The 22539-nt window shown below is 33.1% G+C and overlaps 1 protein-coding gene across 1 annotated transcript; it reads right to left on the bottom strand.

Moving 5' to 3' along the window:
• Nucleotides 1-13052: 13052 nt before the first annotated feature.
• On the bottom strand, nucleotides 13053-14498 carry LOC126738540 (polygalacturonase-like). The gene is made up of 4 exons (XM_050443911.1): nucleotides 14158-14498; nucleotides 13814-14004; nucleotides 13421-13748; nucleotides 13053-13366 (listed from the first exon to the last, which is right to left on the bottom strand). The coding sequence occupies exons 1-4, from the start codon at nucleotides 14465-14467 to the stop codon at nucleotides 13107-13109; spliced, it is 1089 nt and encodes a 362-aa protein (XP_050299868.1). The 5' UTR covers nucleotides 14468-14498; the 3' UTR covers nucleotides 13053-13106.
• Nucleotides 14499-22539: the final 8041 nt, after the last annotated feature.

Raw genomic sequence — 22539 nt, 5'->3', positions numbered from 1 at the left:
TGGCTTATTACTTTTTACACCTAATGTTTCTTTACCGTGGCATCGCTGTACGTCGAGCGATTTACAGGTTGTCTGCTTTAACGAATCCGCGCTGCGGACGGCTCATGTACAAATTTCTATTAAAACACAAGTGATGGTGCAGTAAATCTGTCAAATTTGTGACAAAAAATTACCTACACACTTTTTTTTGCGGAAATCGTTAAAAGAGTGTGCAAAAAGCTTAAGTTGAAATTTGTGATTTAGACGCGTACCGGGTTTTTGAAAAAAACTCAAAAGTTTTAAGGTAAGTTTTTGGAAAAATTTGCAAGGACAAAAAATGCCGGGGACATCATTTTCTACAACTCTTTTCATTGAGCGCACTTGCCGCGATGAAAATTACAAAAAGTAGATAGAGCCAAAATACCCAAAAAAGTGTTTTTTTCGCTTTTTGGGATAAAAAAAAATATTTATTGCAACATTGTCAATGAAAAAGTTGTTCGTCTCAGAAAAACCTACAAAATTCATTTAAAAAAATTTCTTGCCCGATAAACCGGTCTCTAGTTATAGCGTGTACAACGACCATTTTGCTTTGTATAATGAAATCAAGTTTTTTCATATTCAAAATATTTAAAAATGTTCCTCCATATTTACAATAAGAAAACATGTTTTCCATTTTCCATTGCAAAATTATAAATAATAATAAGAAAATTAAAAATATTATATGATTATTTAAGAAAATAGTATATGAATATTAACTTTGTAAAAATAAAATAAACTTAAATATAACATTGGTCAAAAGAGATATAAAAAAATTTTCATGCGCAGTCGTATAACATTTAAATTAAAAAAATATATATACATTATCTTGTTACAATATTCCTTGTTGGTAAACTGTGAAAGAATTCGATGAAAGCTGTTTCTTTCATGATAATCTTCATTTAAAATGTTTTGTAATTCATTTAAAGTGTGTTGTTTGTAATTCTTACTTTTAAATTATTACTTTAGAAATTATTATGCTTGCTCACTTTGATAAGCTTACATAAGATTTTTTCATCTTAAAATAAAGTACGAAAACAATTGTCGTTTATTATTTCACACATTTACAATAGGTGCAATTGTTTATTTACTTATTTATTTATTCAATAAATACATTATCGTGTAAATCATCGTTTTGCGATAATAATACATAGTAGTGCATGAGTGCACAATATAATAATAATGTAAACAAAGTGAAAACTAATAAAAACCTAATAAAATTAAATTAACTTACTCGGTGATGAACAGATGAACTGCGATATTCGTAAAAATAAAAAAAATCACAAAAAAAAGATCGTTATCGTTTATAAAAACCCTTTTGCAATAATAATGCATAAAAGTACATAAGTGCATAATGTATTAAAAATATAAACAAAGTTGGAAAACTTAGTAAAATTAAATAAACTTAATAAAATAAAATAAAAAAAAAATAACAAAAAAAGAAGATAATTATCGTGTATACATAATTCTTCCAATTATTGAGCAGAATCGCAGCGTAATTAAGAAGTAACCAAGAGTACGGGATTTTCCGACAATGTATTAGCGGTTGTGCATAATCTATTTTTTGAAAATTTTTTAGATGATTTTAGTAGGTTTTTTCCAGACGAACAACTTTTTCATTGACAATGCTGCGATAAGTAATATTTTTTTATCCCAAAAAGCAAAAAAAACACTTTTTTGGGTACTTTGGCGCCATCTATTTTTTGTAACTTCTATAGCAGCAAGTGAACTCAATGAGAAGAGTTGTAGAAAATGATGTCCCCGACACATCATTCTCGAGATAAATGAAATCCAAAAAACTAATGAGTTTTTTCAAATACCCGGTACGCATCGAGGTCACAAATTTTAAGTTAAGCTCTTTGAATGCTCTTTTAACGATTTTAACGCAAAAAAAAGTGTGTAGGTACTTTTTGTCAAAACGGCCGTTTTTTTCGATAGATTTACTGTACTATGAGTAGCACAAAAGCGTATACACATGTTGCATTTAATACGAATCTACGACGAGAACCTCCGTGTGCAGAATGCCTTAAGCTGAAATACGGACTCGATAATTTAAACTGGAAGATGACGTGGTCTTTAGATTTACTGAAGCGCAAGTTCTGGTATATTGGTATTTTCCATCAAAGTCTTTATTTGAGAAAAGCAAGGATTTTTACTTCTACAAGAGGGCCTGGTATTAGAGAGGAACCTTCGACCTAAGCTTAGGAAGAGGGTAGTGTAACGATCATACTGCCAGAAATATACCAGCTGTCCGACATTCAAGAATTATCGATAGAGCGAGCGTGACATCTTAAGGCTTGACATCTCAAGTTAGCGAAAGTTTTGGAGCTATGCTTTATCTAATATACAGTGCATCCCAAAAGTTATGTCTAAATTCATTTAAAATTCACGGGTGTGTTCGAAAAAAAAACACTCGGACCCGTCGATTTTTATTTTAAGTTGTGCATTTTTGTACGTGAAGTTTTTATATATAGGGTTGATCAAAAATAAATTACGACCATCAACTTAATTTTTTCAAATGAAAGCACCTTTTTTTATTTTATCTTTGAATTTCGCGTGAATTCTACGCGAAACGCTACTGTTTCATGCATCATGTCCTATACCTAAAGACAAGAGTTAGGTATCGAAAAAAAGATTATTCATGTAACAAACAAAAAAAGATTAAGTTCAGTTATTTAAAACTTTTGTTAAAATCTTTTATTTGAAAATTTTGTCTATTCACACTACTGCCATTCAAACAACGTAGCTTCGTCGGAAAAAATAATATTTGTTACTAAATTATTATTTAGATTGCACGTGTTTTGTAAGCGTTTACAAAACTCATTTCGCCTATCGAAATCGTCATCAAATAACTCTTGCACAGAAATAACTTTGTAGGGGGATATTTGTGCTTTTTAACTATTCGGTGAACTATAGATTTCGCCATGTGTAAATTTGCCCCAATCTGCGACAGAGGAGTGCGTGAATTTTCTTCCAAAGAAAGCAAAACGTCAAGTTGTTCATTTTCATCTCGAGCAAGACGACCAGATTCAGTTAATGTTTGGTCGTCTTTTTTTCGATAACTGTTGACTTTAGGTATAGGACATCATGCATGAAACATACGTAGAATTTCACGCGAAATTCAAAAATGAAATAAAAAAAGGTGCTTTCATTTGAAAAAATTAAGTTGATGGTCGTAATTTATTTTTGAGCAACCCTGAATATACAAACTTCACGTACAAAAATGCGCAACTTGAAATAAAATTCGAAGGTTCCGAGCGTTTTTTTTTTCGAACACCCCTTGAATTTTAAATGAATTTAGACATAACTTTTGGGATGCACTGTATAAAGAGCTCTCGGTTCTAGAAGGCCGGTTGAATACCAAATACTAGCGCGACTTTTAAACTGAAATAAATAGTAAGGACTAAATACAGTGTAAATAAGTTTATCCAGTAAGTCGTAAAAGATCAGTCAACTAAGTATTTTGCTACACCGGGTGCTTTAATATAAACCTATACGTAGAGTGTATGCAAGATGTTCTTATAACTTATCTTGCATAGTCTAGCCAGTTGTTTTCAAAAAATGTTTATAAAAATTACGAAAAACTGAAATTTGCGTTATTAATTAGAAATTGGCAATATTTGTAGAATAACAGTCTTCAAGAATTTCTGATATTTAGAACTAGAAGGTTATTAGAGCATGAATAACAGTGTGGTAGCAGTAAATACCCTTCTACTATAGTTATTGTCGATATATAGAGATGGCGCTGTACAACGAATAGTACGGTAGTTATAAGTTTCCTTAGTTTTTTTCATTTTAAGTTAAATGCTGTTTGTATAAAGTGCTAATTACTAGCTTAATTAATTTTTAACATCAGGTGTTACATCTAAAATTATTATTTTATAACAGTAATAACTCGTAATTACAAAAACTCCTCTTGGACTTTTAGGGGTCTTCTATATATGTAATTCTATTAGTAAATATGAGTCCTAGCCTTAATGATCACTTAAAATGTATTGCCCAATAGGTGAATAGAGTTTTCGAACCACTTATTTCTCAAAGTTAATGCTAATGATATTTAATTATAGAAAATTGCTTTTTCAGTTGCTTTCATGTTTTTACTTTTCTTTATTTTTTTAAATTAATTTTGGTTAGCTTTAGAAATTATTTAAAACATTATTAGAACATTATTTTAAAAAACTTTACTGTAACAGGTTTTTTATATCTTTCATTTTTATAAAGTTCTGCATCACTCTAAAATTTAACTTATTTTATTTAATGTATAATTTATTCTTTAATGGTCTATAAGGCGCTTATTGTATGGTTATTTCTATTTTTCTAAGAACTTTCATACGGCTGTAATCTCGTGTGATTTGTTTGCAAAAAATACAGACAAAATAAAGTTTTACAACATATCCTCTAAATAAATCCATATCCGGAATATTTATTTTTAAATGTAAAAATTTTGTTACTAATGTAATCCCCGATACCTTATTATTCAATATCTTCCCAAAAGTTTTCTTTAATGACGTTGTTATGAATGTCCTGAATATAAATTGTTTTATTATAAATGATCTTTTACGTAAGGATTTTAAAGTATACTCTCTAACCGTTTAATACTAATAATTACTATTATTCAATCAACGCTCTAACTGAAACCTTAGACGAACCCACAAGAATGACTAAACATAGGGGCATCCTTACTAATTCTGTTTTTTTTATATATATATATATTGTAACGAAATTCGGGAACACACCTTTATTGTCAACGTCAAAAACACTAACCTAACTCGCCTTGACTGTCGTTTAATTGTTTCCAAGGTAAAAACTGACTAAACAATTAAAACTGAATGATTTGTCACGAAGCGCGTCCTTTTTAAAACCCGATGGAACAGTTTCGAAATATTTAGAATTATCTTCATTGTTTTTGCCCAAAGAGACCAATAATTTTAGGAGAATACTGACAGTCAAAGCAAGCAAGTATACAAATTCTAGAAAATTAGAACTACAGGGATTTACAATAATATAACCTAAATAACCTAAATTGGGGCCAAAATGGGGCTCTCAAACAAGATGAACTACTTAAAAACTAAACACTATAGATGAAAATAATAAACCAAACGTAAGTAGAACCCTAAAGAAACCCTACGAATCAACTTTAACTACAGAATACTAATAAAATTGTACAAAAACTAGCAGAATAATTAACGTATTTACATTTTCATAATACTGCTCCCCTCTCAAGTTTGATCGTCCCGATCAAACATGGGACCACCTGAGTCATGATAGGGCGCTAGCCGGACGATGTTTACAATTTTCATCTTCGCTGTCGGATGTCGTTGGATACGGTACACCACGTCGTTGATTCTGGTGACCACATTGAATGGACCTTCCCAATCCTTCTGGAGCTTTGGTGACTTGCCCTTCGTCCTCCGTGGATTGTATAACCAGACTTTATCCCCAGGATTAAAACCGGTAGAATTTGCCTTTATGTCATAACGTGATTTCATTCTGTTACTTTCTAGATGAAGTTTATCCCGTGCTTGTTCGTGAACAATTTGTAAACGCTCTTGTAAATGGTCGACGTACTCCTCAAGGGTTTCAGACTTATGGGGTCTTCCAGTAATAATGTCCAAAGGTAAACGAAGTTCATCACCGTAGACAACTTTTGCCGGGCTTTTTCCAGTTGACTTGTGGATAGAAGAACGATATGCCAATAGGAATGGTTGTATACAGGTATCCCAGTCGGTTTGCTTAGAGTTTACTACCATCTTTAAATAGGTTTCAAATGTGCGGTTAAATCTTTCAACCATTCCATCAGACTGAGGGTGTAGTGGGGTTGTACGGGTCTTATTGATTCCCAGCAACTGGCATACTTGTTGGAATATTTGTGACTCAAAGTTCCTTCCTTGGTCTGAATGTATTTCTCTGGGTACACCAAATCGACAAATCCAGTTCTGGAACAGCACTTCAGCTACTGTCGTTGCTTCTTGGTTTGGAATCGGATACACCTCGGGCCACTTACTAAAGTAATCCATAGCAACAAGAGCATATCGGTTTCCGGAGCTACTAGTAGGAAAGGGTCCTGCTACGTCTATGGCAATTCGTTCAAAGGGTGCACCAACAAGATACTGCATCATCTTTCCTCTTGTCCGGGTTTTTGGGCCCTTGCTTGACGAACACTGCTCACACTCTCGGCACCAGCGTTCAACATCTTGATGACTGTTCAGCCAGTAAAACCGTTCTCTCACTTTTGCCAAGGTCTTACTAACTCCAAAATGTCCTCCGCCGACACCGCCATGAACAGCTTCAAGGACTTCCGGAATACGTTTTCGAGGAAGGACTGTCAGATATGTCTTTTCTTTTCCATCTACGCTCTCCCAGACTCTTTTTAATAATCCATCTTTTATAACCAATGAATTCCATTGAGACCAATAAGCTTTAAGTTCTGGAGATTTGTCAGAAATGTCTTTCCATTCTGGTTTTGAAATTTCTCGAGATTTCAGTTCGTAAATAAGACCAAATACTGGGTCATCACACTGATCTTGGATTAAACTAGCTACATCCCACTCTTTAGAACTGTGAAGGCCAAGACGATTACAAGTAAATATCTCTGGATGCTGTTTTGATTCCTTTTTAAAACAATGTTGACATGTTTCAATACAGGGTCTTCTCGATAAAGCATCGGCATTTTGGTGATATGCGCCTTTCCTATGTTCTATTGTAAAGTCATACTCTTGTAATCGTTGAAGCCACCTTGCTATTTGTCCTTCGGGATTTTTAAACTGAAACAGCCATTTCAACGAAGCATGGTCGGTTCTAAGGATAAATCGTTGACCATACAAATATTTATGGAAATGTTCAATAGCTTTTACTGCTGACAATAGCTCTCGTCTGGTGACACAATAGTTTCTTTCTGGTTTTGATAACGTTTTACTGAAATAAGCTATCACGTGCTCGCCATCTTCATATTTTTGTGATAGAACGGCCCCAATTCCAACATTACTCGCATCGGTATCCAAAATAAAAGGTTGTCCAGGAATCGGATATGTTAAAATTGGAGATGTGCATAGTGCTCTTTTTAACCATTGAAATGCTTCTTCACAGTCTGTTGACCAACTAAATACCATTTTGTCCTCCGTGAGCTTATGTAGAGGCTTTGCAAGATTAGCGAAATTTCTTACAAATCTTCTGTAATAGGTACAAAGGCCCAGAAAGCTTCTTAACTGGTGTTTATCAGTGGGTCGTGGCCAATTTTCGATTGCCTCTACTTTATCTGGATCAGTCTTGACACCTTTTTCTGATATTACATGGCCAAGGTATCGAACTTCTTTTTGAAATAAGCAACATTTTTTAGGACTTAGCTTCAGGTTGGCCTCTCGCAGTTTAACAAATACCTCTTGAATATTCTTTAAATGATCTTCAAATGTTTTTCCCAGTATGATGACGTCATCCAGATAAACCAAACATGATTCCCAAGTCATTCCACGTAAAACTGTTTCCATAAGTCTCTCAAACGTAGCTGGAGCATTGCAGAGTCCAAAGGGCATTACTGTAAACTGCCAAAGTCCCGTTCCAGTCGAGAATGCGGTCTTTTCTTTATCTTCTGGATGCATCTTTACCTGCCAGTATCCACTCTTTAGATCGAGTGTTGAGAACCATTGTGAACCTGATAACGTGTCCAGGGTGTCGTCAATTCTTGGTAGGGGATAACTGTCTTTCTTGGTAATGTCATTCAGTCGCCGATAGTCTACACAAAATCTAGTGGATCCATCCTTTTTCTTTACTAGCACAACTGGAGATGTCCAAGGACTCTGAGAAGGTTCTATCACTCCTTGTGTCCTCATTTCTTGAAGCATTGAGGAAACTTCTCCTTGTTTAGCTATCGGAATTCTTCGAGGTGCTTGTTTAATCGGAGCATTGTCTCCAGTGTTAATTCGATGCTGCACCAAATCAGTTCTTCCCAGGTCATTATCGTGCAAGGAAAACACATCTTGATTTTCTTCAAGAAGACGTCGCAATTTACTACACTGGTCCATGGTTAAATTGGCAGATGATTCTTCAAATAGGTTTTGTAAACATACAGGAAAAGGTCTGTTTGAATAACGACTTCTATCAGCATTTTTCATGACTGCCACTACTTCAGAGCATACGCCAATGTTCTCTCCTTGTTTCAGGTGTTGATCATATCCTTTTAAATTTACCATTCGAACCAAAACAGTAGATTTCTTCTGCGTAGATAAAGTCTTGGCTGGAAAAATTCCTTTACCATATAGTTTGCAGTTTTCCATGGGCTCAATCAAAACAGTTTCTCCCTCTTTTCCTCCAGTTGTAGCATTAATCACCACCTCTGAATTTGCTGGTATGGTAATATCCTTGAATAACTTAACGACTCTGGTATTTACTTTATCTTCATATAGGTGGTGCATAAAAATCTCTTCATTTCTCGTCGTCAATATCCGGTTATATACATCCATTTTAAACTGCTGAGCATTCATAACATCTAATCCTAATATGACATCATCCATGATTTCTGCCACTAATACTGGCTGTTGAAATGTTGTTAAGCCAATGGTGACTGTAGCTTCATGCAATCCAAGAATCGGGATCCTTTTTCCATTTGCAGACTCCAGAATTAAATTGGGTGGTGCTGAAAGCCTACAGTGTGCTACGATGTTCGGCTTCACGATAGTATGACTTGATCCTGTATCCACTACCATCTCACATTCACGGCCGCATATTTTTCCCGGTACTACCAAGCTCTCTCCAGGATGTGGCAGCCGGTTTAGTCTTATACGTGGGGCTTGGTAGCACCCATCTCTTAAAGGCTTGGGGCATTGACGTTTAAGGTGCCCCTCCTCATTACAATTCCAGCATTGCAATGGTCTTTTAGGTTTCCTCGCTAATAATGATTCAATCTTCTTTAGGCGATCTTCGAGATCACTTTCCGGAGTTCTGATTTGTCTTATTCGTGTCTGCCTTCTAGTTGCTTGAAAAGCTGCCTCATACTCTAGTCCATGGGCCAAAGCTTCTGAAATACTTTTATGATGAGCCATCCTTAGGGCGTGGTTAGTATCTGGATCTCGAACTCCGTCAATAAAATAATTTATAGAAATTTGTTCTCGGAACTCTGTTGGGGCTGAAGGGTAAGCCAGATTTACTAATCGAGCAACATCGGCCTCAAACTGTTGAAGTCCTTCCTCGGGTTGTTGTCTTCTAGATTTCAATTGAGCCTGGTACACTTGTTGTAGATGGGCTTCACCGTATCTCATCTCTAAGGTACGCACCAGTACGTCGAAATTGAGCTGATCCTCAGATGGCACCATTCTTAATATTTCTGTAGCTTCTCCTCTAAGGCTTAGCTTAAGATTGATTGCCTTTTCTTCGTTATCCCAGCGATTTCCCCTAGCAGCGGCCTCAAATTGATTTAAATAGGTACTCCATGCTTCTTTGCCGTCGAATTTTGGTGGCTTTACTTTCATCATTGTTTGCATTCTAGGATCGGGATAAAGAGGGGTCTGTTTTACTTTCATCTCTAGTTCTTGGATCTTTTTTTGTACTTGTCCCAATTCTTCTTCTACTATTGCTTCAAAGTTAGTCATTAATTGTTTCTGATTCTTCTCCAGATCTTCTTTAAGTTGTAAAACTCGTTCCTCTTGTTTTCTGTCTCGTTCTTCCTGCTCCTTTTTAAGATTATCTTTTAAATTCAGTAAGTCATCTTTCATGGTTCGAATCAGGTCTTCATTTTCTTTCTTCAGGTCAGATTTAATTGTCTTAAGTAAATCTTCCTGTTTCTTATCTCGCTCTTCCTGTTCTTCCCTCTGTTTACGGTCTCGTTCTTCTTGTTTACGGTCTCGTTCTTCTTGTTCTTCCTTTTGTTTACGGTCTCTTTCTTCTTGTTTGCGGTCTCGTTCTTCTTGTTCTTCCTTCTGTTTACGGTCTCGTTCTTCTTGCTTGCGGTCTCGTTCTTCTTGTTCTTCTTTCTGTTTACGATCTCTTTCTTCTTGTTTGCGGTCTCGTTCTTCTTGTTCTTTCCTCTGCTTACGCTCTCGTTCTTCTTGTTCTACTTTTTGCTCGTCAAACTTCCTCAATAGCAGCTCCATCAATTTCTCGGTCTCCATCTTGGCCTGAGTTCTTGTTAAAGGCATCCACTAAAATGAGCTTCCAAATATCCTTTACTTCTGACACCAATTGTAACGAAATTCGGGAACACACCTTTATTGTCAACGTCAAAAACACTAACCTAACTCGCCTTGACTGTCGTTTAATTGTTTCCAAGGTAAAAACTGACTAAACAATTAAAACTGAATGATTTGTCACGAAGCGCGTCCTTTTTAAAACCCGATGGAACAGTTTCGAAATATTTAGAATTATCTTCATTGTTTTTGCCCAAAGAGACCAATAATTTTAGGAGAATACTGACAGTCAAAGCAAGCAAGTATACAAATTCTAGAAAATTAGAACTACAGGGATTTACAATAATATAACCTAAATAACCTAAATTGGGGCCAAAATGGGGCTCTCAAACAAGATGAACTACTTAAAAACTAAACACTATAGATGAAAATAATAAACCAAACGTAAGTAGAACCCTAAAGAAACCCTACGAATCAACTTTAACTACAGAATACTAATAAAATTGTACAAAAACTAGCAGAATAATTAACGTATTTACATTTTCATAATAATATTATATATATATATATATATATATATATTTATTATACTATTTTATATATATATATATATATATATATATATGCGAACGTAAAGGTTGGAATAAATTCATTTAAAATTCAGGGGTATGTTCAAAAAAAAAAACGCTCGGACATGTCGATTTTTATTTTTAACTGCGGGTTTTCTTACTATAATTTTATGTATACAGAGTGGCCCAAAAATAAGTTACGGTCATCAACGTAATTTTTTTAAATGTAAACACCTATTTTTTATTTTAGATTTAGGTTCTACATCAAATTCTAAGTACATTTCATGTACCATGTCCTATACCTAAACTCGACCGTTGACGATTGAACACAATAAAAGGCTATTTTTGGAAGAGTTATTTATATCAAGCAAGAATACATACAAATATTTTAATTAATTTATTAAGTGTTGAAAATGGCTGCCACGAACCTCTTGGCAATATCCCAGTCGATGCTGAAATTCTTGTAAAACGTTATCGATAACAGAAGGTTCTATCAATCTTATTTCTTCCGTTATTCTTATTTTTAAGTCTTCAATGTTGTTTGGCCGATTAACATAAACTTTGGACTTAAGATACCCCCACAAAAAAAAATCTAAAGGAGTCAGATCCGACGATCTGGCCGGCCATTCAATTGCACCCCTCCGACCAATCCAACGTCCAGGGAAAACGGTATCCAGGTACTGGCGCACGGGACGAGTGTAATGGGCTGGAGCTCCATCTTGCTGATACCATAAGGAATTATCTAATATATCCGGGTCTTCTGGATCGGGGAATAAAGTGGCAAGGCATGGAACCAAGTCATTTTCTAAAAACTCTAAATACCTCTCACCATTCAAGTATCCTTCAAAGAAAAAGGGCCCTATAACCCTGTTTTCAATCACCCCCGCCCAAACATTTACTTTTTGAGGGACTTGGCTGTGGCACTCCATCATCCAGTGTGGATTTTCAGTAGCCCAATATCGGCAGTTTTGCCGGTTTACACTACCATGAAGACAAAACGTTGCCTCATCAGAAAATACAATTTTTTTTTGAAAATTGTGGATTAGCATGGCACAAGTCCATAAGTCTCTCACAAAATTCTAAACGCCTATCTGGGTCATCTTCATTTAGTTCATGAACCAATTGAACTTTGTAAGGGTGCCATTTATTTATACCTAAATACTTAACGACGGATGTCTGGGATATCTGATTTTCTAACGCAATATATATATACATTTCAACAGGTGGTTCTTGACGTTTTGTGTGGCATTTTTTACAATCTTCAAGACAAAAAGATGTCTCAAAATTTGTAACCACATTTAAAACCATTTTTGCATAAGGAATCGGTCTATTCTCAAATGTCACTGAAAACAAATCTCTACATTGTACTGCCGAATTGCCTCTATAAAACCATTTAATTAGTTGAACTCTTTTGGAAGGGGTATAAACAGCCATAGTGAAAAAAACACGAAAATAACGCTCAAAAATTATTAATGCAATGTGCAGTAACACAGCAAAGTGAGGTCTGCTGACTCCCGGTTAAAAAATAAAAACGAAAAATTCCGCCGCCTGCAAGCCGCAACCAAGCGGTGTTGCCATTATTTTGGGTAATACGTAGCTCACGATAACACGATCTGTATAACTTAGCTTATCATGAATTAGTTTTTCTAGAATGTAAACTAATATTTATTAAGTTGCCACCGAAATTCATAAAATACAGACAACATACAAGCAAAAATTTATGTGTGGGCGGGAATCATCGGAATTCGAATGATTGGCCAACTTTTTGTTATACTTGGTGTTAGATATTTTCAGTTTTTACGTTGTTTGCTTCATCCTTTGATTTAATAATTAAGAGAAGCATTTCCAACTCTATATAGAAACCTCGACGAAAGATTTTAATCTACTTTTAGCAAGATGGTGGACCTCTCCATAATGCAGCCAATATTTAAAACATATCAAAATAAATGGATTGTATGGAGGAGAACAATTGAGCAGCCAGTACAGTTGTTTGATCTAACCCATTAGATTTTTATCTGAAGGATTCTCTCAAAATCAAAGTGTATTACACAAAGCCAAGAAATATTTATGATTTAAAATATTGGATAAGGCTCAAAATTCGAAAAAAAATTTTATATGTTCATATATTTTTTTGGGTATAAAGTGGCTGCCATCAATAAACCATTTTTTACTGATTTACGACAAAATTTAATTATCAAAAAAAATGTTGCTATAATATTATGCATTTTAATCAGCCGATCAATTTCAGGTAGCCTTAGTTTTATCACCGATGGGCTAAATAGTAGTTATTTCGTTGTAATAGTAATAGTATTTGCAAATTAAGCCTAAACGTGGATTATCAAAAATAAAAAACTTTTGTTTTTCAATAAATGAGTCTTTAAGTTAAAAATTAAATGTTACAAAGGTTTTAGCATGAAAATCCAGACGGCGTAAAATTACAGCTGTTAGACTTCTTTCCATTAGTTATAGATACTCCAGACCAGGTCCAGCTGGAGCAACCTTTGCTTCCACATAAAATATATACTGGCATACTTTTGGAAGTACCACTCATGCTTCCAGTAATACTTTGCAAATTTAAATGAGTGATTGGAATATTATTAGATGGACTATTTGTTGACTTTCCATCTTTGTAGTCTTGTTGAATATTAATTCCATAGTTTGTTATACCTACCAAATTTTTTAGATAAAACCGCAAGTTAAACATTTTTTTTTCATACTTACCAGATAATTTAATGTTTTTATAGGTAACAAGATTAATAGTACCAGTGCCAGCATCCGTATGGGTTTTAACATGAATGCCATTTCTAGAGTTTACGACGTTACAGTCGGTAAAAGTTACATTCTTTACGGTATTGGCACTACCACTACTAGAGCTTTGTCCTACTGACAAACTTAATCCATGACCACCACTGCATGTTAAGTTTTTGAAAATCAGGTTTGATCCTTGGTTTACAGCTACGCAGTCATCTTGATTCTTTACTTCGCTGTTTTGCACTGTAATGCCTGAGGAGCTTGAAATATCAAACCCATCGGTGTTCTTTCCACCAGCCTTAATAAATATAAAATTATTAGAAAAATAAATTCAATGTTTATTTGCATGTTAAAAATACTTACAGAATCTCCAGCAGAAACATCGATTGTCCACTTATTTAGAACAGTATTGCTTGCGCTGTTTATCGACACGCACTGGTGTGGACAGTTCAATAATTTAATATTTTGTAGTAGTGATCCTCCAGTAGTTTTAATTTTAAAGAATTTTGGTTTTTTCACTCCTTTATCTCCCTTTCCATCCCAATATTTTGCACCTAGAAGTGAGTTATAGAAAATAAGAGAAAATGCAAGATCTTCCTTTAAGGAGAGAGAATTTACTGTTAAAAAGTTTAAAAAATTGATAAAATTTAACTGGCATTGTTATATCACAGTCGCTAATTTGTATGTGATATAAAAAATGTAGTTACCTAAGCCATCAAGTTTTGATCCAGATGCCCCCTTAACAGTAACCTTACTTCCTGACACTTGGACTAAAGGACCGGCCCAGTTTGAGTGTGCAAAAGTGATGGTTCCTTCAAAAGTCAATGTGGCTCCAGTTTTTAAATTTAACGTTAAGGTCTGACCAGCGGGTACAGTAATACCTTTAATCACTATGTTGGAGCAACTGGATATGGCTTTACTGACTGCGTCATACGAGGTTACAGTACAACTGTCTTGTAACGGGGAAGACAAAGCTACCCAAATTAGTGCAGAAGTAAGTATTAGAACCCGATACATTTTTGACAATTATAAATCGTTTTGTATGGTTTCTAGCTTTATATATAAATTTACGGTAAAATATTGCATTTTAGAAGTATGACTTTATTTATTTTGTAGATTTATATCTCTTAAGTACAATAAATAGAATAACAGTTTAAGTATTTTTTGTACAAGTGTTTCTAAGTAGTTTTATATGTAGATTTAATCAAATATTAAGAAATTCTCAAGTTAATCATTAATTTTTACAGATAATGTAGTTGAATTAATTATCTTAATATTTGAAACACTGAATTATCTTTAAAACATTGAATAATTAAAATATTAATTATATTACCTCTAGATAATGTAGTATTAAAGATAAATAACTTCCTAATAATTTTAATTGTTTTTTTTCCAAAATATAAACTCGTATTATGACTGAAATAAAAAACTTCTACTAACTGCAATATAATATATAGATACTATAATTTTATATCAGAATTAGTATCGTAAATTAATAAACGCTCATGACTAAACAACAAGCGTTTCAGCAAAAAAATTTCTCGTTTATTTTACTAATTGCAACACTTTTCGATGACGAAAATTTTGATGAAATTTAGACTTACGATTTTGGCACTAAAATTAGACTTTTTCAACTAAATATCAAATTATTATATTACATATTTATCAATTTACTTTGCAGATTAAGACTAACAGTAGCTAAAGACTGTAAAAGAAAAAAAGCTGAGTTACAAGTTGTCAGCATAATCTGCAATTGTGTAAATATTCTACAAAATAATTTTACATTTTTCTTGTGTTGATGCTTATCCCTTCTTCTCCTCTTTAATCCTTCAGGTTAATAGAATGATTAAAGGATTTAATTACAGTTTCAATTCAATAATGAAAGAACTAGAAGTACATCGTTTATTTTCGTATTTTTAAAGGACAAATTTAATAGTAGGGCTTAATTATGCAGATTGGGAAAAGTGCTGGATTGTCAGAGAAAAAAACTAATAAAACTGGTTTAAAAAATGGAATGGAGTAGTAAATTTGTCACGAAATATTTTGATTACATTAATGTTGCACTAGAAACTTCTATCTATAAAAAAATAACTATAACTACTAAAAAAATATTTAAATTTTTTGATTTATATATTGCTAAGTGGTAGAAAGACAGGAAAAATATAAAAACAATTTTTATACGAACATTTTTATTTATAAATGTCAATGAAACTCAGCTCCAGCTAATTTCGACTAAAAATTATTAGAAAATAAAATGTTAAAAAAAAATTGCAAATTAAGTGTTTCATTCCAATATGGAACATAGGAGTATTTAACGTGGAGTGTGAAATGTTTAGTGGAGGAATCTTTTGTAAGGTGGTAAATAAGTTTAGATGGGGAGAAAAAGAAAGCACAATGAACTGACAACTGACAATACACAAGATTATTTATTTGTATGTTTCATGAAAATGTATTGTCTTCAGGAATATACGTACTAACAATAATTTATATCCCAAAATTGGTTGCGGTAGCTAAAGTAGTTCCGAAGCTATAAAACCAAAAGTAGTTTTTAAAAGTTATCTTCAAAGAGCTCTAGCTCCCCGAGGCAGTATTTCCGGAACCATGTTCATATGAACTATTTTTTTTGACGTTTTCTATCTACCCTAGAAATTTGTAACATAATCAACGGAACACCCTATATATTTTTTAGGGAGTTTCTAGATAAAGCAGTAAATAAAAAAATGAATTCTAAATAATCTTAAACAAATATGTGTTAATGTTTTGCTTTTACATTCCTTGATTTAGTATACGGTATATGTTTTATAATATGCTTATACAGGGTGTCCCAGTTCATGTAGGAAATCTCTCGGATTCAGGTAGAACATCGAAAAATAATACCGAACATTCCTATAAAAAAATTCCTACAGGCCTTCTTTACGAAGATACAGCCTCCTAAGGGACGCTGCTGGAAATTGGTTTTTCATATATTACTTTTAAACTACCCAGTAGAATTTAATAAAAATTTTAGGTGATGAACACTATTAGGGATCTCTTAAAATGACATCCTTAGAAATACATTTACCTTGTTTAACGGTTCATTAATTCCTGCCCAGATATTTATTGATTGGAATTGATGTGATTATGAGAAATAATAGTATCACGGGGATTTTCATCAGCCCATACATGCGAGTTATGTAAGTTTTCAATTCCATTTTTGGTAAACCCTGCTTCATCCGTAAAAAGAATCGTGTTGATAAAGTTAGGGTTATTTCGCTGCTGATCTAACAGCCAGTTTGCGAAGTGTATTCTAGGAGCAAAATCTCTGGGCAGTAGTTCATGCACTTTTTGTAAGTTATATGGGTACAACAGTTGTTCTTGAAGTACCATATGTACAATTGTTTTGGACGAATGAAGCTGAGCGGCTAATTTTCGAGTACTCGTTGTAGGAGCGTCAGGTACGTGCTGTTCTCCTCCGACCACTATTATTCTTTTTTTTCAAAACATCCTAAAATTGCATTAAGGAAATTTAATAGTATTACCTCATTAAGCGGAAAACAGAAACCTACCAGTTTCCCTTAGACGTTGATCAACACGTTGAAATATTTTCTGATCAGGGCGGTTATTCTGTAATTTTGGAGGAAGTGACACTTTCTCCTGAGAGAAGGGATCTCACATCACGTTCCTATCTCTAGATATAAAAATTAGTATTCTGTAATAGCAGTGACCGTGTGGTGAACGATCATCACAATCATGTAATTCTTACAGCGTTGCCAGATTCTCGACCAATAGAATACGCGCGCTCATACGTTCGACGCGCCGCTGACCTGACAAGGATTTTGACATTTGACGTACCGGATGCCGGGTATTTATTTTTTTGTACAACGGATTAAAAGACATTTTGTCTTTTCAATTTGTAAATTCAATCAATTGTCTTTGTTAGTATTACCACTTTAATAAATTAGAAATTAGATATAAGTAGTCCGTGGTATTAAAATGGCAGAGTGTAATCGATCGACCCCCATGACCAATGGACAAAAAAAAATTGTAACTGAGTTGATGAAAAAACACCCCCAGATACAAAGTGGACTATTTTCAAATAGTTTTACAAAGAAAGACGCCCAAAACTTGTGGGAAAACATCACTGTAACGCTAAATGCATTCCCTGGGGCATCCTGTAAAACTTGTGCTTACAAGTTTGGCGAAAAGTAAGTGAAACATTAGGGTAAAAAGCTTGCATATATGGAGTTACCACTTCAATTATATCACGGGCAAGTTCTTTGTTTACCCTGAATCTTTTTATAAAAGTTTGGTCAGTTAATGATGCAAAGGGATCAATCCTTTGGAAAACTTGCCTTTCTCCTTCCAAATCTTCTTCAGCATCACGGAGGTTTCCCAATACCTTAAATTTAGTTACAGAAAAGTTCCATAAGAATAGTCAGAACAGTGATTTTCTGCAAATTAATAAACAATAATGTTACCTATTATTAATATCTACCTCATTAGCGATTAGCAGCTCAGCAAAATCCATAATATGGTTATTATTATACACAATAATAATAATCAGAGGAATTTTTTTATAATCAGAACCAACAAACCAAACAAAACAACGCTATTTTTTTTGGATTTTCATCGCCCACGCGTCTTTCTGTCACCTGTCTCGGAAGTTAGGTTAGGATACCCTTCTCCCTCACAATTTAGCAGTAGAACTGTGATCACGCATTTTTCGCACGATGTGAGCGCTCCCCTGTTTACAGAATAAACTTTTAGTAATTTTCGAGTGAGCTCCGCCCACTTCTCGTGTGAATGTTGTTTCACGCGTTTACAGAATAGCCGTCCCGGAATAATGCGATTGGGAAATCTTTATTCGTACAATCTTTTTGCTTCCAATGCATTGCAAGACGCCAGACCATACATAAGATGCATATCTGCATACTCAATAAAAGTAAACTCCATATTTTGAGTAAGATTTTGACGTAATTTAAATTAAAAGTTACCAAAAATTAAAAAAATATTATCAAATAAAGGATGAATATGTTGACAAAGATTAGGTTTAAATGATAGGTATTTGCTAAATTTGGAGTATAGCAACGTTTGTAACAATAATGCGTTCAAAAATGCAAAAATTCCGATAAATAAGTCAGGTACAACACAATTGGTTTACATTTTTTTTAGTTTTTTTTATGTTTAGTTTTTATCTTAAGAATAACAAAAAAGAACTAAACGTATAATAAATAAGAAATATTTTGTAAAAGTATTTTTTAGGACACCACTGTATTTTTAGGAACATGTATTTTTTTTTTAAATTAAATGACTTACATCGAAATTTTCTGGTCTTTGATAACTGGCGTACTTATTTAAAAAAAATAAAAAAAAAACATTGGCTCGTTTATTATTTTTTTTCTCCAAAACGGTTCATTTTATCGATAATGAACAAGAGCACCTTTTTTTAGCCTAGGGTTGGGTTGGGTTGGTAGGTTAGGTATCCAAATTTATTTTTTTTAGACTTTAACATACAGGGTATTAAAAATATACGCATTAAAGTGTACAACCTAGTCCGTCCCTGGTAAAGTAAATAAGGTAAATGTATTTTAAGGATGTCATTTTAAGAGGTCCCTAATAGTGTTCATCACCTAAAATTTTTATTAAATTCTACCAGGTAGTTTAAAAGTAATTTATGATAAACCAATTTCTAGCAGTGTCCTTTAGGAGGCTGTATCTTCGTAAAGAAGGCCTGTAGGATTTTTTTTTATTATAACGTTCGGTATTATTTTTCGATGTTCTACATGAATCCGAGAGATTTCCCACATGAACCGGGACACCCTGTATAGATATAGTGCACTAAATATATAAACCAAATATAGTTTTTTACGATAAAAAATAGTCTTAGAGAAAAGAAAACACCATCTTGTGAAGATAGTATTTGATTTTTAATAAAAAAAAAATTTCTTGTCATTCAATCGTTTAAAAGAATTCAATCGTTCACCCCTTGGAATATTCCAAGAATAGCTTCTATATGAGTATAACTTGCTAATTTCCTTCTTATTAGATTTTTTTCAATACAAACAGGTGTCTTGGAGATCTAACTTTTCCTTTAAAGGTGAAAAATGTAGAGCGATGCTACGGGACTGTATATTATAAGAAATTGCTAAAACCAGCTCTTTTCTAAAGCCAAACATGGAGGTGCCTCCTTATAATAAATTCGCATATTATTTGTAAGAATTAAGGTTTATTTTTCTTTTTTTTAGAAATTTTTATCCTGCAATATTGGGCGTCTATATTTTTTCGAAACTTTACAATCTATAACAGACATACGGAACAAGTAAGTAATTATTCTCTCAAAGAATACAAAAAAAATATGGTTGTTGTCTTCAAATTAGTGGGTATTTTAATCATGCCAAATATAAAACACCACATGCTTAATCGTTTAATTTAGAAAAGACAATATTATCAAATACTGTTAAAAAAAGCTAATCGATGAGGATAATTCTTCTAAAGGTTATGCACGTTATAAATGAAAAGGACAATAACAACTTCTTTCAAAAGATTATTATAAATTCGGTTTCTTTTCCACGGTGTAAAGATTCTTCAAATTAAACCGTACGAATTGCTCTTAGGCGATCAGCTCGACCAGTAGTGTTTGTCTCTCTAAAGCTGTGATAGATAAAAGTAAAAGTTGCATGATAAGATTGCTGCCTTCATGCAAATAAGAAGCAAATGACAAATAAATCTTTACTTTAAATTATTAGACAATTAATTTAACAGGATAATTTTAACTAATTATAAATATTAAGGTTTGCGACAATTTTAAAATCATTTATTTGGTATATTGATAATACCTAAATATTTTGGTTATCTTTTAAGGACACTATTAAGTAATTGAAATATAATATTTTATTTGGATATAATTATCAATACTCTCGTCAATTATCACTCAAATAGACATAATCAATATCAAATTGTATTAATTATCAATTTTCGTGGAGCAGTTGTTGCATTTAATTGAACATCAATTAACATGGCTTCTTTTGCAATCATTAATGGAGTTTTTAGCTATTTCACCTAGAATAGTTAGTTAACCCAGGACATTCAAAAACTGTTAAAATAAGAAAAAAATCTCTTATAAGCATCGAAATTCAGGTAGAGGAATGAGCAGATATCTTGGTTAGTACCGAACCGTCAAAATTGTTGCCCTTCTTCTGCCCTATATTCATATTAAATAATTTCCCTAATTTTATATTATATAGAAAATAGTTACCAAATAGATGTAGAATAATAGTGAGATTAACGAGGTAATACAGGCGATACCCAAGGTCATAAGGTAATTGTCAGCAATAAACTCTTACATATCTTAAGAATATTTCATTCAAATACTTGCTGGAATAATTCAGTTTGAAGTAACTATCATAGACGCTGGAAAAACTAAAACCACAATACTTTTATTAAGAACTGCGTTCTGACTTTTATTCAAAAAGCGCCTATTTTATAAGCGTTTATTTGTTTATTATTGTATTAATTCTTAATTCTTCAATATACACTAACGCTTTTTCTACTATCCATTCGGTACTTAGAACATTGAAAGGCTAAAATTAGCATTGCCGTGGAACTATAATAACCGTTAACGGTAAACATTTAACGGTTAACCGTTTGTTTGCTTGCAACATCTCTGACGCAATGATGCCAAATGCTTATATAGAAATGACAAAAAAATACTAATTAATAAAATATGAAGCATTTTCTTTTCATAAAATATGATAAAACACTCTATAAAGAAGTCAACATTCAAAGTTAAATAAATGTAGATAACGTCTCTATATTAGAGGAAAAGGCAACAACATTGCAACGCCGCTAGATCGCATTGTTGATTTCACCAACACAAGTAATCTTTACCAGTGACGTATTCAAATAATATTTACATGATAAATATTTATTATTAATAAATTATGCTTTAAATTATAAACAATATTACCGTTTATGAACTCTTTATGCGTTTTTTTAACGTAGTTCATTAGAGTAAAGGTACGTATCTAATAAAAATCATTTTTATGGCAATTGAATATTTTATAAATATTATAGATTTCTTAATAAGTTTTTATTATTCTACGTTTATGACAAAGGTTGTCCCTTGATATGATGTTATGACAATATCAGTATTTACTTGCGAAAAGATCGCCTAAACCTAAATCGCCTTTTTCCCCTGATGCGGTACAAACGGCACAAGTTTTTACTATCGTAACAGTTCACAAAAACACTCAAATGCGTCCTTTTTCCTTTTTCAACCAAAAACTAAAGAAAAAACACAGAACTTCACATATGCCGAATGTAAACACAAAGCCGTTTGTCAAGATGACATTTCGCAAGATGACATCAGCTTTTGCCTGCGGTATTGCCATTTCAAATTTTTTAGAAGATGTTTTAAGAACAAGAATGTTAATAATTTTTTTTTGCTCTGAAGATGTTATTTTTGCGCATAGAATAACATATATCTATTTCTACTTTTTATTGATTAAAAATCTAACATCCATAAGTTAAATTAACATTATTAAATGTGTTAATATATAAGTGAAAATCTCCTCTTTTGAAAATGCGTGAAAACTTAACAACAGAGAATCATGTTTGTAAACAAAACACCCCCCTTGCCCCTATGCATATGTTGTACTCAAATAAAGTTGTCGTTTACTAAATCTAGCCTTTTAATGTCCTACGATCCGGTATCATCTAATTTGGCTACCGCTGTGAATAGATTGAACTACCACTATCTAGGAGTAGAAAACGGATTTGACGAATAGGACAGAAGAAAAATAAACCATGTATTGACTGGATAAACGGTGACGTGGAAATACAAGAAATACATCATCCCTAAGCATTCTATCCCCCTTCACCATAACATAATTAAGGGCCTTTTATAGTAGCATTTATCTACAGAAGAAACGTATTCCAACTTGCTCCTCAAAGAGATCTTAATTTAAATGTAACTCATTATTAAAAACTCCTACCTCAAAAAATGGTATTTTTATTTCCACCAAACTTTCTAACAGTATTCCAAACAGTATTTTTTTCACTGGAATATTTTCTGCATTATAAGTTTTCTAATTGACACCCTGCAAGTCTTC

This window comes from Anthonomus grandis, chromosome 7, assembly GCF_022605725.1.
Source record: "Anthonomus grandis grandis chromosome 7, icAntGran1.3, whole genome shotgun sequence".
Taxonomy (NCBI): domain Eukaryota; kingdom Metazoa; phylum Arthropoda; class Insecta; order Coleoptera; family Curculionidae; genus Anthonomus; species Anthonomus grandis.
This window is presented reverse-complemented; position numbering and strand designations above follow the sequence as displayed.

Excerpts from the sequence above, each read along its gene's own strand:
- LOC126738540 (XM_050443911.1), bottom strand. The coding sequence starts at position 14,467 with ATGTATCGGGTTCTAATACTTACTTCTGCACTAATTTGGGTAGCTTTG. Across the intron at positions 14,005-14,157 it reads ATCAAAACTTGATGGCTTAG|GTGCAAAATATTGGGATGGA; the intron begins GTAACTACATTT and ends ACTCACTTCTAG. Across the intron at positions 13,367-13,420 it reads TAAAAACATTAAATTATCTG|GTATAACAAACTATGGAATT; the intron begins GTAAGTATGAAA and ends AAAATTTGGTAG.